We start from the raw sequence: 16,746 nt of genomic DNA on the forward strand, positions 1-16,746 counted from the left end.
GTGAAAATGGCCATACTGCCCAAGGTAATTTACAGATTCAATGCCATCCCCATCAAGCTACCAATGACTTTCTTCACAGAATTGGAAAAAACTACTTTACAGTTCATATGGAACCAAAACAGAGCCTGCATTGCCAAGTCAATCCTAAGCCAAAAGAACAAAGCTGGAGGCATCACACTACCTGACTTCAAACTATACTACAAGGCTACAGTAACCAAAACAGCATGGTACTGGTACCAAAACAGAGATATAGATCAATGGAACAGAACAGAGCCCTCAGAGATAATGCCGCATATCTACAACTATCTGATCTTTGACAAACCTGAGAAAAACAAGCAATGGGGAAAGGATTCCCTATTTAATAAATGGTGCTGGGAAAACTGGCTAGCCATATGTAGAAAGCTGAAACTGGATCCCTTCCTTACACCTTATACAAAAATCAATTCAAGATGGATTAAAGACTTAAACGTTAGACCTAAAACCATAAAAACCCTGGAAGAAAACCTAGGCATTACCATTCAGGACATAGGCATGGGCAAGGACTTCATGTCTAAAACACCAAAAGCAATGGCAACAAAAGACAAAATTGACAAATGGGATCTAATTAAACTAAAGAGTTCTCCACTCTTTCCTGTCCCACCCAGTGCTATCAATTCTGAACCTCAATTTTTCTGCCTCAGCACTTTCCTGGGTTATGACAGACTCTCATCAATTAACAGTAACTTCCTTTGGCAGTGATTCTTGACCTGGTGGGGGAACAGTATCCAAAGCTCCAGTAGCAGAAGCTCCCTCGGTGATTTTGACACATTTCCCCCTCCTCTTGGACAGATTCTGTGTCTTATATTTTAACCCCTAGCACAGTGGCCAGCTGTGGTAGGAGCTCAGTGATGTTAACCGCATGTTTAATGGCAGTAAGCACAGCATGCTATGAGAACACAGAGCAGGTCACTTAATTGTGAGAAAGTCAGGAAAAGCTACAGAGAAGCTATCAGTTGAGCCAAACTGAATTCTCTAGATGGATAAGCCTTAAAGAGATTCAAACAGGCGGATTTTCACAGCAAGGCAGATCAGTTATTGAAATTTATGTATGGCAAGTGGTTAGACACACAGGCTTCTTTACTAAATCTCAGCATTAGGAGGAAAGAACTCTTTCTGAATTTTGAACATTAGCATAAGTCAAATAAAAGTAAGATGTTCTATATCATTGGATAGGTAATAGATTTGTGGTCATCACTGCTCCCAAGAAATGATACTGGTCCTGGCATGAAATAGTCTAATTAATTTTTAAAAATAATTTCAATTTTCATTTTAGATTCAGGGGTACATGTGCAGGTTTGTTACCTGAATATATTGTGTGATGCTGAGGTTTGGGACACAAATGATCCCATCACCCAGGTAGTGAGCATAGTACCCAATAGATAGTCTTTTAATTAATTGTAATAAAGTGTTTCATTTATTCACTCAATAAACTTATTGAAGCACCTTTTAGTGTTAAGCACTATAATAGGTGCTATATATTCATTAGCGAGCAAAACGAACTTAGCCCCTTCCCTCTTGGGGCTTATAGTCTAGCGACAAAATAGACATTAAGGAAATCACTATAAACACACAGACACAATGATAAATGCTATGAGAGAAAGTGGAATGTTAAGGGAAAGTACAACAGAGTCACCTAGTTGAGAGAGTAGGCAAGAAGTGAACAATGATCAGAGGTTAATTAGGCAAAAAAATTAGGGGGAAGAGGCAGAAGAGATATAGGAAACTCCATGGCAAAATAGTTTGAACAAATTGATGAAGAGCCATAAAGCAGCTCAACTAAGAGTTGCTGTTGAGGAGGAAGGGCACACCCCTTCTCAGGTCCTGCTTCTGCCTCTTCCTTGAGTTCATGCCATATTGTAGTGGGTATCCTCCCCATCAACTCCAGCGACAGTGGTCTCCTTGCAGGTTCTCAGACAGGCTATGCTGTTTCATGCCTTTTAAAAATTGTAGTAAAAAACATGCGACATGAAATGTACCCTCATTTTAAGTGATCAGTACAGTATTGTTAACTATAAGCACAGTGTTGTCCACAAATTTAAGCATTATGCATAACATAAGCATTAAGCATAACATTAAACAATAATGTTGTCCAGCACAAATGTTTGCACAAATTTTCTCATACATGCATAAGAAGCTTACACAGCTCAAAAATCAGAGCAATGTAAAAAGGCATAGAGAAAGCTTTTATTCCCACCCCTGCCACATCTGCACTGTTCGCCTTCACTCCCTGCAGATAATATTTTTATTAGCCTCTTGTGTATTAGCCCTCTAGTTCTTTATGTAAAGAATATACATTGTTATGTTCTCTCTTATTAAAAAAGTAGCATATGATGGACATTGTTATGTAGCTTGCTTTTTTGCCTAACAATACGTGTTAGAGTTCAGTTTATATAGAGCTGCACTGTCCAAGGTCAGTAGGAGTCATATGTGGCTGTGGAGCACTTGAAATGTGGCAGGTGCAACTAAAAATGGAATTTTAAATTAAATTTAAATTTAGATTTAAAAAATGAAAGCAGTGAACAATATTTTCCTATTAATCTCAACTTTATTGTTTTAGTAGGACTACATTTCACTTTAACTATTGAAAATCCAACATCCAAATTGAGATGTGGTATAAGTGTAAAACACACACTGGATTTCAAAGACAGTATAAAAAAATGCAAACTGTCTCATTAATGTTTTACATCGTTTACAATCTAGTCATCAATTTGTTCAGTGTTTTTTGATATAGTTGGCTACATAAAATATTAAAACCAATTCTGCCAATTTATCTTTTTTTAAAAGTGATACTAGAGAACTTTAAATTACATATGTGGCTCAAATTCTATTTCTTTCTTTTTTTTTTTTTTTTTGAGACAGAGGCTTGCTGTTTCGCCCAGGCCAGACTGCAGTGGCGCTATCTTGGCTCACTGCAAGCTCTGCCTCCCGGGTTCACGCCATTCTCCTGCCTCAGCCTCCTGAGTAGCTGGGACTACAGGCACCCGCCACTGCACCCAGCTAATTTTTTGTATTTTTACTAGAGACAGGGTTTCTCTGTGTTAGCCAAGATGGTGTCGATCTCTGACCTCGTGATCCGCCTGCCTCGGCCTCCCAAAGTGCTGGAATTACAGGCGTGAGCCACCGCACCTGGCTCAAATTCTATTTCTACTGGACAGTGCTGATATATAACATTTACTACTTTTTACACCTGTATAGTATTCCATTGTATAGAGTACCACAATTTACTTAACCAATCCACCTTTGATGCATACCTGAGTTGTTTCCAATCTTATGTTTAAAAAAAAAAAGCAGAAATGCTTACCCTTCTCCATGCATCACTTCATACATGGGCAGGTTGATCTGTAAAATGAATTCCCGGCATTGGGATTGCTGGGTCTAAATATAAATACATTTGTAATTTTGATATTGCCAAATTGCCCTCCATAAGCATTGTACCAATTTGCACTCCCACCCGCAATGTGTGTGAGTGCCAGTTTCCTCATACATTGCCACTTGAAACTACAATTAACTGTATTTTTGGATGTAATAATCAACATTTCTTTTTGCTAATTCTGAGAGGGTTTTAAGAAGAAATCATAAATGGTTTGTCTAACTTCTCTTTCCATTTGGAAAAAAAAACCTATTGATAAAATGCTTAGAGGTAGCATTTCAGAACTGATTTTTTTTTTTTTTTTTTTTTTTGAGACGGAATCTCACTCTGTCCCCCAGACTGGAGTGTAGTGGCGCAATCTCGGCTCACTGCAACCTCCGCCTCCTGGGTTCATGCCATTCTCCTGTGTCAGCCTCTGGAGTAGCTAGGACTACAGGCACCTGCCACCACGCCCGGCTCCTTTTTTTTTTTTTTTTTAATGAAAGCATCAAAGAATTAACCCTCACTGTTTCCCAGGTTGTAAATTTCTATGAAAGTTGCAACTTTCACCATACTGAGATTTAGGCAGAGGGATTTTGTGAGGGTTCAAATGGATAAGGGACTACATTTTCTTCTGTTTTTTTAAGAGTTGGGGATTTCTCAGATTACTCCAGCAGCCTTCCCTGGCTGTGGTGGACTAACATTTAAGGGTAGACTGGCAGTTTGCATGCAGTTTTTGCATATTGTCAGTTAATCTCCTGGATTGGTTTTACTGTATGCTAAACATATTCTAACTCAATGGGTTGCTTAACTGAGGAAACCAGTGACAACATAACTGGCGCTTAAGAGCTGCCATAATCATCAGATAGTTCATTCCACTGACTTTATTAGTAAACGGCAGAGAAAGTTTATCTTTTCACTTTATGGATCCAACTGTTGTCCCTCATTTGAGACTTGTGTGCCCTCTACTGCCCTCTTTGCCTTTTTTTGTTTTTTCAGGTGGAAATGAAGAAGTAAACATTCAGTATCCAAAAGAAAACTGCTTTAAATTTTCCATTCATAGGAATCTGAAAATAAGATTCTTATGAAGAGAAATCTTACTATGGAGTTAGAGACGTGCCAGATAAGTTAATAAATCAGTATAATGGAACCCTTGATTTGGGGGAATATAAAATATTTTGGCAAATCCTAGAGGCATAGAAAGGCATTTTATATCAAATATGACTATGGACACTTAACTATCTTTAGTATCGTATTGATTTTCCACATAAAAAGATTAAGAAAAAAAGTTGTCTTATGTTCCTCATGCAGGAAAAGCACCAGGACATTGAGGACTTAGTATAAGGGTCATCCTTGGCAACTGGTTTTATTGAGTCATTGCTACTATGTTTGAGTTACACAATAAATAAATATACAACTTTCTAACAGGAAGTAGCTGCAGCCATAGCTATTCTTCATATTTTTGTTTCTGTTGCTAATTTTTGCCTAATTTTGTTTCAGGAAGGGTTTTCACTCATTGGTAGCAAGGACTGGTTGAAGATTGTAAGACGCGTGGATTGTCTGTTGTTTGGAACAACGATAAAGGCAAGATTTAAGCTAATGATCACACTCTTCTCATCTTCTATGTGTGTATGTTGGGGAGGTATTTGGGGGCATCTCTTGGTAGGTGACGGGTACTGGGAAGAATACAGATGTTTAAGAAAGGTTTGTACTATGAGAAAAACATGAAACAAGGACCGTAGAGAGGCAGAAGCCTCATTAGCAGGAGGACATTGCTAAGGAGTCAGGCTCTGATGGATTTCTCAATATGCGTCTGATGGAGCTGTGCAGCCATTCTCTATCCCCCAAGCACAAATCGGAAGTGGAGTACATCATTTGTCTTGCGATTTGGATGTTTAAAAAGGTGTATACCTTCAAATGATTCAGTGAATATGTATTTTCATTTTTTCTTTTTAATATTAAAAAATTTCCCTTTTACTTGCTTTCTAGCTGTATTAAGTGTAAAGAATGATCCTCATCAAAGAAACAGTCATATTAATCACCTGGATCATTTTCCTTCAAAAATAACTATGAAAACCAATCTGTTAACATTCATGGAGTAGATAATACTGAAATTTAAGTGAAAGATACTAATTTTTGAGGGACTCAGACTCTGTTAGACGATTATCTAGTGGAGGGGTATTAACCTGGGGTACACAGACCCCAGAGTCTCCATAGAATTCAGGGGGTCCATGAACTTCCATGGATTTTCACTGACCTCTAATTGAAATTTATCATTTCCTTCCACTATGAATGTAAGGCCAGCAGACCACAGTAGTTTTAGACCTTCTCACTAATGGAAATCACAGATACTTTCATATCACATTTCAGTTGTTTCTGACATCTCAAATGTTTATGCTCATCACTACCTCAAAATTAAGGTGTTTATTAGTCCTCCTACTAGATCTTTATTATCAAATACATTAATAAAGAAGCATATATATTAGTTCACAAATTAGTGCCTTAATATTGTAATAAACTAATTCAGTATAATTGGTTTCTTTGTAAACTTGTGCATTTTGTGTGATTAAAAACATTGTTCTGAGAAGGGGTCCACTGGCTTACCAGATTGCCACAGGGATCTGGAGCACACACTCCAAAATGTTCAAGAACCCCTGTTTTGTTTCCCATATAAGGAAATTGACTTAAGCCAATAGCCCAGGTTATGACTAGCTATCAGAGAACCAGGCTGCCCTTTGATCTTTGGACTTAGCTCCAGACCACATCATACTGAATGAATGTATAGATCTCTGAAAAAGTTATACCATGCTGTATGTTTGATACTTGAGTTTTAAATTTTTCTAAATATACATTATTACTAAAATTTTAAACTAACTACAAAGAGCAAAATAAAAATCAACCATAATTTGATCACTCAAAAATAATTATTAATATTCTGAAGGTTTTACTAAGCATATATACTGTATCAGTTAGGATTGTGTTCAGATGCATGTAAGAGAAAAATCAGCTATAATGGCCTAAAAAACCAGATTTCTTTTTTTTTCACTTAAAAGGAAATCTAGGCTGGGCATGGTGGCTCATGCCTGTAATCCCAGCATTTTAGGAGGCCGAGACAGGTGGATCACCTGAAATCAGGAGTTCAAGACCAGCCTGGACAATGTGGTGAAACCCCATCTTTTCTAAAAATACAAAAATTAGCCAGGGGTGGTGGTAGATGCCTGTAATCCCAGCTACTTGGGAAGCTGAGGCAAGATAATTGCTTGAACCTAGGAGGCAGAGGTTGCAGTGAGCCAAGATCGCACCACTACACTCCAGCATGGGCAACAGAGCAAGACTCTGTCTCAAAAAAAAAAAAAGAAAAGAAAAAAGAAATCTAGAAACAGGCCCTTGCTAGCATCCTCCAGCAACTCAACAGTGTCCAGGTTGGCATCTCGGTAATTCTCCTGGCCTCTCCCTCTTGGGTGCAGAATGGTTGCTGCAGCTCTACTATATTTCCATTGAAGGAAGGTCAGCATCACCTGGCCCTTTTATAAGGAAAGCATCCACTTTCCTATATAGCTCTCCACCACCCACAACTCCCAGAAGATGCCTGCTTATGTGTCATGGACCAGTGTAATATGGCTGTCCCAAACTGCAAAGATTAGGAAAATGAGCGTTTGACATTTCCAGCCCCTCTTGTGGATTGGCTTGTGCTAATTGAGTGTCCACCATATAGATAATTTATAAAATGGGGATTGTAGTACTTTGTATCCTGTTCTTTTTATCAGGAACATTATACCAAGTCATTAGATAGTCTCTGAAAGAAAACACTCATAATGGCTTGGTAGCGTGTTATTGTTTGGATGCACTAGGGTTTAACTCATCGCTAATTTTTCACTATTATAAAAATGTTCTGATTTTCATAAGGATTTATTTACAGGGTTCTTGAGATAGAAGTCCTAGAAGTATACACTTTTTTAAAAAAAAAATAGATAAATTTGCCCTCCCGATAGGTTGTCCCTGCTTCTACTGTACTGGCAATGTGTAAGAATGTTCATTTATCCAAATCCTCTCCAACGTGGTGATACAATTTAAATTCAAAAACTAGTTTCTAATTTGACAGGCAGAAATGAGCATATTCCTTTAATTTGCATTTCTTGTTAAAACTGATGAGAAGGGTAATGTAACATTTGTATTTCTTCTGTTAATCACCTTCTTTTGCCTAGTTTTTCTCTTCTTCAAACTATGTATAATTTGTGTAGCTATAAAATTTTATATATTTGTGTATATACTGTATGCACAGACTTTTTAAACATTTAAAACTAGGAACCATTTGCCTGTTATTGTCAATGGTTTTTTTGTTTGTTTTTGAGACGGAGTTTCACTCTTGTTGCCCAGGCTGGAGTGCAATGGCGTGATCTCAGCTCACTGCAACCTCCTCCCACGTTCAAGCGATTCTCCTGCCTCAGCCTCCTGAGTAGCTGGGATTACAGGCATGCGCTACCACACCCAGCTAATTTTGTATTTTTAGGAGAGACGGGGTTTCTCCATGTTGGTCAGGCTGGTCTCAAACTCCCGACCTCAGGTGATCTGCCCGCCTCGGCCTCCCAAAGTGCTGGGATTACAGGTGTGAGCCACCACACCTAGCTGTAAATGGTATTCTTTATCCCAAATATATTTTCAGCCAGTTATTATTGGATTTTTTTCTGAATTAGTTTAAATTTAACCTCCTTACTAAACTTTTATTAACTGTTTTTTAATTTCTAGGAAAGTGTTTTTATAATTTACAGACAATTGTATTTCTTTCCAATGATTTATATTTTTTATTACTTTCCCCACCTTACCGAATTGTCTAGATCTCCCAGAATGCTGTAATCATAGGGTTATAGTATCTTTGACGTCTTCCTGACTTGCATGGGAAGTAGTGTTTAGACATTAACTCCATCTCTGGCTGTTAACTGGCTTTTTTTTTTTTTTTTTTGAGAAGAGTCTAACTCTGTCCCCCAGGCTGGAGCAGTGTTGTGATCTCTGCTCACTGCAGCCTCAACCTTCAGGGCTCAAACAATCCTCCCGCCCCATCCTTCTGAGTAGTTAGGACCACAGGAGTGTGCCACCATGCCTAGCCAATGGTTCGATATTCTTTATCATGTAAGGCAGATTCTCTTTCAATTATAGTTTATTTAGTACCTTTATCAGGATTACATATCATTTTATCAAATGCTTTTTGACAAGTATTAAGATCATGGGTTTCTTCCTCCTTTGATCTATTGACTTGATGTAATATGTTGACATTGAACCAACAGATTCTTCTTTTGCCCTACCTGGCAAAGAGTATCTCTGGTGCATCTTGGCTTGGATAACTTTTAGTTTTCAAGTATTATGCCAAAACACTATTATTTAATTGACAAATGGAAGAAGTAAAATTTTCATTCCTTTTATAGCAATTTAATATAAATTCTATGAGTAGTAAACATTATATTTCTTTTCTCTCTGAACTAAGTAGGTTGAATAAATTCTGCCTACTTATAAGGTAGGCTTCCCTTTTTCCAGCAATTCTGATCAAATAGGGGGCTAACAATAGACATATAATTCCTTATCTTAAGGGCACTTTGGCTCAAAGAAGGAAACCCAAACAACCACTGTCCTCTTTACTTCTCACTCCCAGTAACTCACTGAGGAGTTTTTAAAATGATTTCGTCTAGCCAAGGCTTTGAGTATTGCCTTTTAGTTTCAAAGCAAAGAATCAAATAAAATGCTGAAGTACCTTCTCTGGTTAAGACCTTTTTCTGTACTTCCACATTTTCCATAGTAGAGGAATTCACAATTAGCGGTGGGGAAAACTGCTTCAGTTGGGGTCTTAGTGGTAATGGAAAATTTCTTACCAACCTGGGTGATGAATCTAAAACCAGCGGGAAAACCCACTGGGTTTTTATGAGGCCTCTAGTGTCTCCTTGGCTCTCTATGTCATGTTAACTGGGCTCCACATTTTCCAGGGCATGACGATGCCTTGGAACACCTACTGTGGAGCCTGTGGCCTAAGCATCTCTGTATGGAGATGCTATTCATACCTGTGAGCCAGCACTTAGTAGGCCTAATCCCTTTGTGAGTACACGTAGATAAGTGAAAAGAGATGAGCACTTATCCTTAAATTTGCTTCCTTGAGTCTGTATTAGTTGTTATAACTTGAAATTAAGTGTTCTGAAGGAGAGTAGGTGCAACTTTACATGTAAGCCACCACTTCAGATACAGTAATTATGAGCCCATCTTCTTAGGTGATAGAAACTAGAGACTGTATATTTGGCGAAGTTCGTGATTGTTGGTATACTTGAGAACTTTTCACTTCACAGCAAGAAGCTCTTTCTGACTTTTAATTATGGCATAAAAATAAATCTCATCAAGACTTTCAATCTTTAGCAGTTCCTCTGGTTAACCCAGTGGAAAGTTTTCCATTATGGTAACCTATGGCATTGAGGATATAGGATGGAGATACAACTAATTTTCAGATTTTTCCTGATGTACCTGGGTTTTATCTTGGATCCACATGCATTGAAGTGGTATTTCTGGCTTTAGATGATAAGCTCAAATTCTAAAATTTTTACAGAAGCAAACATGGAACAAGACTTCAGTTAGGCTATTAGACATGTAACCTACTCTGTTGCTTTTTTGGAATTATACTCCAAAAAAAACCCTAGCTATCCAAACTGATTATTATATACATTCACATATAGATACCTGTAGACTTATATAACTGGTCTCAGGTTTTTGCCCTGCTTGTATGCTTAGTGTCTGCTTGTGCATACAGCTTTTTAAAGCTAGCTATGAAATACAGTTGCTGATGTCACTGTCAGAAAGTTAATTGCAGAATCCTAATAGCTAATATAAGGGTACTTCATATAGATGTCTTCATATAGAGTCTGTTGGAAACAGCTAAATAACTGTAAACAAGAAATCAGTTTAATTTCACAAAAGAAGATTCATAGTAGTATTATAGATCGAATGTATTAGGTCTCTTATCAGTTCTTTTCCCTTCCTCAGGGAAGGTTAGCTTTCAATGACTCTTGATAATCTGGGGATTATCCATCCAAGAGGAAAATGGCTAAGGGCATGAATAGGTAATACACTAAAAGAAAAAATACAAATGACCAATAAGCATAAGAAAGATAGTCAACCTCACTTGTAATCAAAGAAATGAAATTTTTAAAAAACTATGTTAACCTAGTATGTTGACAAAAATTTTAAAAAAGAATCTTCAGTGTTGGAGGGAAATGGGCACATAGATTCTTGGTGGGAGTAAATAAGCCCTGTCTTGCCACAGGGGAGTTAGGCATTATGTACCAAAATACGAATTACACACATCCTTTGACCCAGCAAATCTGCTTTTAGGCATGTATACACAAAGATGTATGTATAAGAGTGCTTGTTAAAGCTTTGTGGTTTACAATAGGAACAAAGGCTGGAAATAACCTAAATGTTCATCCATAGGGGGCCAGTTAAATAAAGGAATACTCTTCAGCCATTGAAAGTAATGAGGTATACTTCTATTTTTATATATTTGATGTTAAATTAAAAATTATGTTATAGAACAGCAATGTATTTTACATATACACACACAATATATATAACCTATAAAAATATATTTATCAGTGAACTCATTTTTGATAAAGGTTACAAGAACATACCCTGAGGGAAGAGACAGTCTCTTCAATAAAGAGTTCTGGGAAATTGCTGAGGCAGGAGAATCGCTTGAACCCGGGAAGTGGAGGTTGCGGTGAGCCGAGATTGTGTCATTGCACTCCAGCCTGGGCAACAAAAGCAAAACTCTGTCTCAGGAAAAAAAAAAAAAAAAAAAAGAGTTCTGGGAAACTGATATCTATGTGCAGAAGGATGAAACAAGACTCCTATCTTTCACCATATACAAAAATCAAATAAAAATGGATTAAATACTTAAATCGAAGACCTCAAACTATGAAAACTACTACAAGAAAACACTGAGGAAACTCTCCAGGATGTTGATCTGGGCAAAAATTTCTTCAGTAATACCCCACAAGTGTAGACAACCAAAGCAAAAATGGACAAAGGGGATCACTTTAAGTTAAAAAGCTTCTGCACAGCAAAGTGAAGAGACAACCCACAGAAGGGGAGAAAATATTTGCAAACTACCCATATAACAAGGGATTAATAACCAGAATGTATAAGGAGCTCAGACAACTCAATAGGGAAAAAAAAATCTAATAATCTGATTTAAAAATGGGCAAAAGATTTGAATAGACATTTCTCAAAAAGCAAATGGTAAACAGGTATATGAAAAGGTGATCAACATCACTGATCATCAGAGAAATGCAAATCACAACTACAATGAGATACCATCTCACTCCAGTTAAAATGGCTTTTATCCAAAAGCCAGGCAATAACAAATGCAGGAGAGGATGTGGTGAAAAGGGGACCCTGTTAAATGGTTGGTGGGAATGTAAACTAGCACAACCATTATGGAGAACAGTTTGGACGTTCCTCAAAAAACTAAAAATAGAGCTACCATATGATCCAGCAATACTACTGCTGGATATATACCCAAAAGAAAGGAAATCAATGTATCAGGATATCTGCACCCCCATGTTTGTTGCAGCACTATTCACTATAGCCAAGATATGGAAGCAACCTAAGTGTTCATCAGCAGATAAATGGACAAAGAAAATGTGGTACTTATACACAATGGAGTACTATTCAGCCATAAAATAGCCATACACAGAATGGGTATAACTGGCTAGCCATACACAGAAATACAAAAATTAATTCAAGATGGATTAGAGACTTAAATGTAAAACCAAACGCTATAAAAATGCTGGAAGACAACCTAGGCAATACCATCCAGGACACAGGCACAGGCAAAGATTTCGTGACAAAGATGCCAAAAGCAATTGCAACAAAAGCAAAATAGGATCTAATTAAACCAAAGAGCCATGCACAGCAAAAGAAACTATCAACAAAGTAAACACAAAACCTATAGAATAGGAGAACATTTTTGCAAACTATGCATATGACAAAGGTCTAATATCCAGCACCTACAAGGAACTTAAATTTACAAGAAAAAAACAACTCCATAAGAAAGTGGGAAAAGGACATGAATAGACACTTTTTTTTTCTTTTTTGAGATGGAGTCTTGCCGTTGCCAGGCTGGAGTGCAGTGGTGTACTCTAGGCTCACTGCAACCTCCACCTCCCGGGTTCAAGTGATTGTTCTGCCTCCGCCTCCCGAATAGCTGGGACTACAGGCATGCGCCACCATGCCCAGCTAATTATTGTATTTTTACTAGAGACAGAGTTTCACCATGTTGGCCAGGATGGCCTCGATCTCTTGACCTTGTGATCCTCCTGCCTTGGCCTCCCAAAGAGCTGGGATTATAGGCATGAGTCACTGTGCCCGGCCTGAATAGACACTTTTTAAAAGTAAGACATACATGCAGCCAACAACTATATGAAAAAAAGCTCAGTATTACTGATCATTAGAGACATGCAAATCAAAACCAGTGAGATACCATCTCATACCAGTCAGAATGACTATTACTAAAAAGTAAAAAAATAACAGATGCTGGCGAGTTGTGCTTATATACTGTTGGTGGGAGTGTAAATTAGGTCAGCCATTGTGGAAGACAGTGTGGCAATTCCTCAAAGACCTAAAACACCATCTGACCCAGCAATCCCGTTACTTGGTATATAATCAAAGGAATATAAATCCTTCTGTAATATTGACACATGCACATGCATGTTCTTTGTGGCACTATTCACAATAGCAAAGACATGGAATCAACCTAAGTGCCCATCAATGATAGACTAGAAAAAGAAAATATGGTACATGCACACCATGGAGTACTATGCAGCCATAAAAACATGAAATATTTTTTGTAGGGACATGGATGGAGCTGGAGGCCATTATCCCTAGCAAACTAACACAGGAACAGAAAACCAAATACCACAAGTTCTCACTTATAAGTGGGAGCTAAATGATGAGAACACATGAATACATAGAGGGGAACAACACACACTGGGGCCTTTTGGAGGGTAGAGGAAGGAGAGGATCAGGAAAAATAACGAATGGGTACTAGGCTTAATACCTGGGTGATGCAATAATCTGTACAACAAACTCCCATGACACAAGTTTACCTATGTAAAAAACCTGCACTTGGACCCTTGAACTTAGAATAAAAGTTAAAAAAAAAAATTATGAGATCTTGCTACTTACAACAACATGGATGGAACTGGGGGTCATTATGTTAAGTGAAATAAACCAGGCACAGAAAGACAAACATCACATATTCTCACTTATTTGTGGGATCTAAAAATCAAAACAATTGAACTCGTGGAGATAAAGAGTAGAAGGATGGTTGCCAGAGGCTGGGAAGGGTAGTGGGGATGGTTAATGGGTCCAAAAAAAGAAAGAATGAACAGGACCTAGTATTTGATAGCACAACAGGATGACGATAATGGAAATTTTTAAATACACGAGTATGGTTGGATTGTTTGTAACACAAAGGATAAGTGCTTGAGGGGATGGATACCCCATTTTCCATGATGTGATTATTACTCATTGAATGCCTGTATCAAAACATCTCATGTACCTCATAAATATATACATACCTATGTACCTAAAATTTTAGAAATTAAATATACATGAGTGTTTGTATATATTCTTTTATACACCCACAGATATATATGACTCTTCATATTTTTTCCAATGTTGGATAAGATAATGATAATGGATTACTTTTATATTCAGGGGAAAAAATTAAATGAATTAAAATATAAAGAGTACCAAATACTGGCAGTGAAAAGGGGTAGTGGTGCCTATTCTTCTAAACATGATAGCTTACCATTATCTCAGCCATGCCAAGAGTTTTCTGTAATCTAAATATATGGCTTTACTTGATGGGTTTATCTAAATAGTGTAAATTGTGAACAGGAAAATCAAGGACTATTTATTTGCTTATAGGAACTTACAGGATTTTGTTAACTGTAGTTAGGAGTGTTTTCAAGGAAGCAACATGGTATATATATTTCATGAGGGAAAAGGACTGTCACTGTGCTAAGCTTAGCATCTACATTTCTTTACAGAAGAAACTGATGAAAGGTATACAATATATACAGTCCTGTTTCGGGAGGCTTTTATGTAGGTTGACTCCTCTAAACTAGGCAGAGTAGTAGACTAGAAAAAAGGGAAACTATTCTAAAATGATTTTATGTTATTGTTATAATCTAGATGTTTTTACACTTAGATGTTTTTATACTTGTAATCAAATAAGTTTGATGTAGTTGACAGATTTTTAAATTTTTTAAATTGCATCTGTCCCACATTTGCTAATTTGCCAAGGGATGTGACTCATACAGCAAATTAAAGACAGCCTTTCACTATGCAACTTGTATGGTAGTCTGGCCTCTTTAAGGATAAAGGGTACTACAGATCATTAGCATGAGATCTATTAGCTTTGAGCATCTGCCTGTCACTCTTCCCCAGTATTGTTTAAGCTCACTGCCTTGTTTAACATAGTTATCTACCTGGTTTGGAATTACTCAGTTTAGAAAAGTTTTGAGCAGGACTATGCTTGCTGTATTATTATCCTCACAGATTTTTCACTTAGGGAATTAGAAGCTATGAAATCTTTATTCTAAAGCACGATAAAACACTGATCTGCAATCAGTATAGTGATCTTCCTGTCTTTATGATATGAGCTTTTCCACTGTTGCTGATGTCACTTCCCAGAGGGAAGTGAATTTTAGTATGATGAACAACTCCCAAAAGGGGGAAGAAAATGAATTATTGGCTTTTCTATGCCTGCATCAATAAGTGAAGATGACTGTTCCCTTATCTATACCTCTTCCTCCGCCAAGCAAAGGAAACACTCAGTGGAAGACCCCACAGTAAATAGTTATATGATGAGGGTCTCTCATGATAACTTTTGATTTGTCAAACAGGACAAGAGTCGCCTGTTTCGAGTACAGTTCAGTGGAGAGTCAAAGGAGCAGGCGCTGGAACACTGCTGCAGTTGTGTTCAGAAGCTGGCGCAATACATAACCGTTCAGGTGCCTGATGGAAACATCCAGGAGCTTCAGCTGATTCCTGGCCCACCCAGGGCAACTGAAAGTCAAGGGAAGGATTCTGCAAAGAGTGTCCCACGGCAGCCTGGAGTAAGTAGGCTGATGTGTTGGTTATACAGGAAACATGACAATGCAGTGCACGATGGGTGGCCAAAATGACAGTGGAGTTTGTCAAGTCTGTTAGGTTTGTAGTTTAAAAAACATCTATGTTGGGTGACTTTTTAAAATTGAGGTCGATACTCATTGTAGCTCCCTATTCAGAAATTAGGCAGGGAGGAGTTCCAGCTGCATTCTGGGTGTCACTATAGAACAGTGGTTCTCAAAGTGTGGTCCATGAACCCCTCCCTAGGACTCTTCCAGGGGGCCCACACGGTCAAAATTATTTTTCTTAATATTTAAAGAAATAGTATCACTTGCCTTTTTCACTGTGTCAACATTTGAATTGATGACACAAAGGCATCGTAAGGCTGCTGTCATCTCATACAGATCAGGCAGTGGCACCAAACTGTACTAATAGTCATCGTGTTCCAATCATTCGCAGTAAGAACAAACTAACGAAATAACCCTGCAGTCTGCAGTACCATGGCTGTCTCAAGGGAACGCACCTGTGTGACATTTGTATTTTGAACTAGCCTCTTTTTTCATAAAATACCATCATTATGTGAGAGAACAACAGACTATGGTAATTCAGATTTGGGTATTTGGCAGACATTTTCTCAAAAATCAGTGAAATGAACTATCACTTCAGGAAAACAACTGATAGTATTTATTGAAAATGATAAAATTTAAGCTTCCAAGTGAAAATTAGAATCTTGAAAAACTTGTATCTGCCACATGAGCTTCACAACTTCCCAACCCGGAAGACTTTTCTAAAGGTGCTATTAATAAATGTGATTTACTTGTTTGTAAGTAATTACCTGATGAAATGTGTCAATATTTGAAAGACAGTATATTCAGTGAATCAGTATTGTCCAGATGACCGATGCCTGAATGCCACAAAATTATACGTGGATAAAGAGCTATTCAAAAGTGTAAGATAGGCTAAAAGATTGTAATATAACAGTATAACAAGTTTATTGCTATGGTTTCAGACTCTATATTGCAACTTAACTTTAAGCAACTCACTCGTTGAGTTTTGGTGTTGTATCAAGGAATATCCAGTTATCTGAACAGGCTATTCTAAAATACCCCTCCCTTCTCCATCTATAATTTGTGTGAGGCCAGATTTTCTTCATGTCTTCAACCAAAGCAGCACATTACAGCAAACTGAATGCAGCAGCAAATATAAGAATC

General features: G+C 37.6%; 1 protein-coding gene across 2 annotated transcripts in view; it reads left to right on the forward strand.

The window, feature by feature from the left end:
- Positions 1–16,746, forward strand: part of REC114 (REC114 meiotic recombination protein) — a 110,395-nt gene that overhangs the window by 85,993 nt on the left and 7,656 nt on the right. Inside the window, exons 3-4 of one of the 2 annotated variants that reach the window (XM_001175167.8) lie at positions 4,889–4,972; positions 15,331–15,543. In XM_001175167.8, the coding sequence (XP_001175167.1) occupies positions 4,889–4,972; positions 15,331–15,543 (297 nt within the window). The remainder of the gene's footprint in view (positions 1–4,888; positions 4,973–15,330; positions 15,544–16,746) is intronic. The other variant, XM_024349283.3, reaches the window with a different exon arrangement.

The sequence above is a fragment of the Pan troglodytes genome, chromosome 16, assembly GCF_028858775.2.
Source record: "Pan troglodytes isolate AG18354 chromosome 16, NHGRI_mPanTro3-v2.0_pri, whole genome shotgun sequence".
Lineage (NCBI taxonomy): Eukaryota > Metazoa > Chordata > Mammalia > Primates > Hominidae > Pan > Pan troglodytes.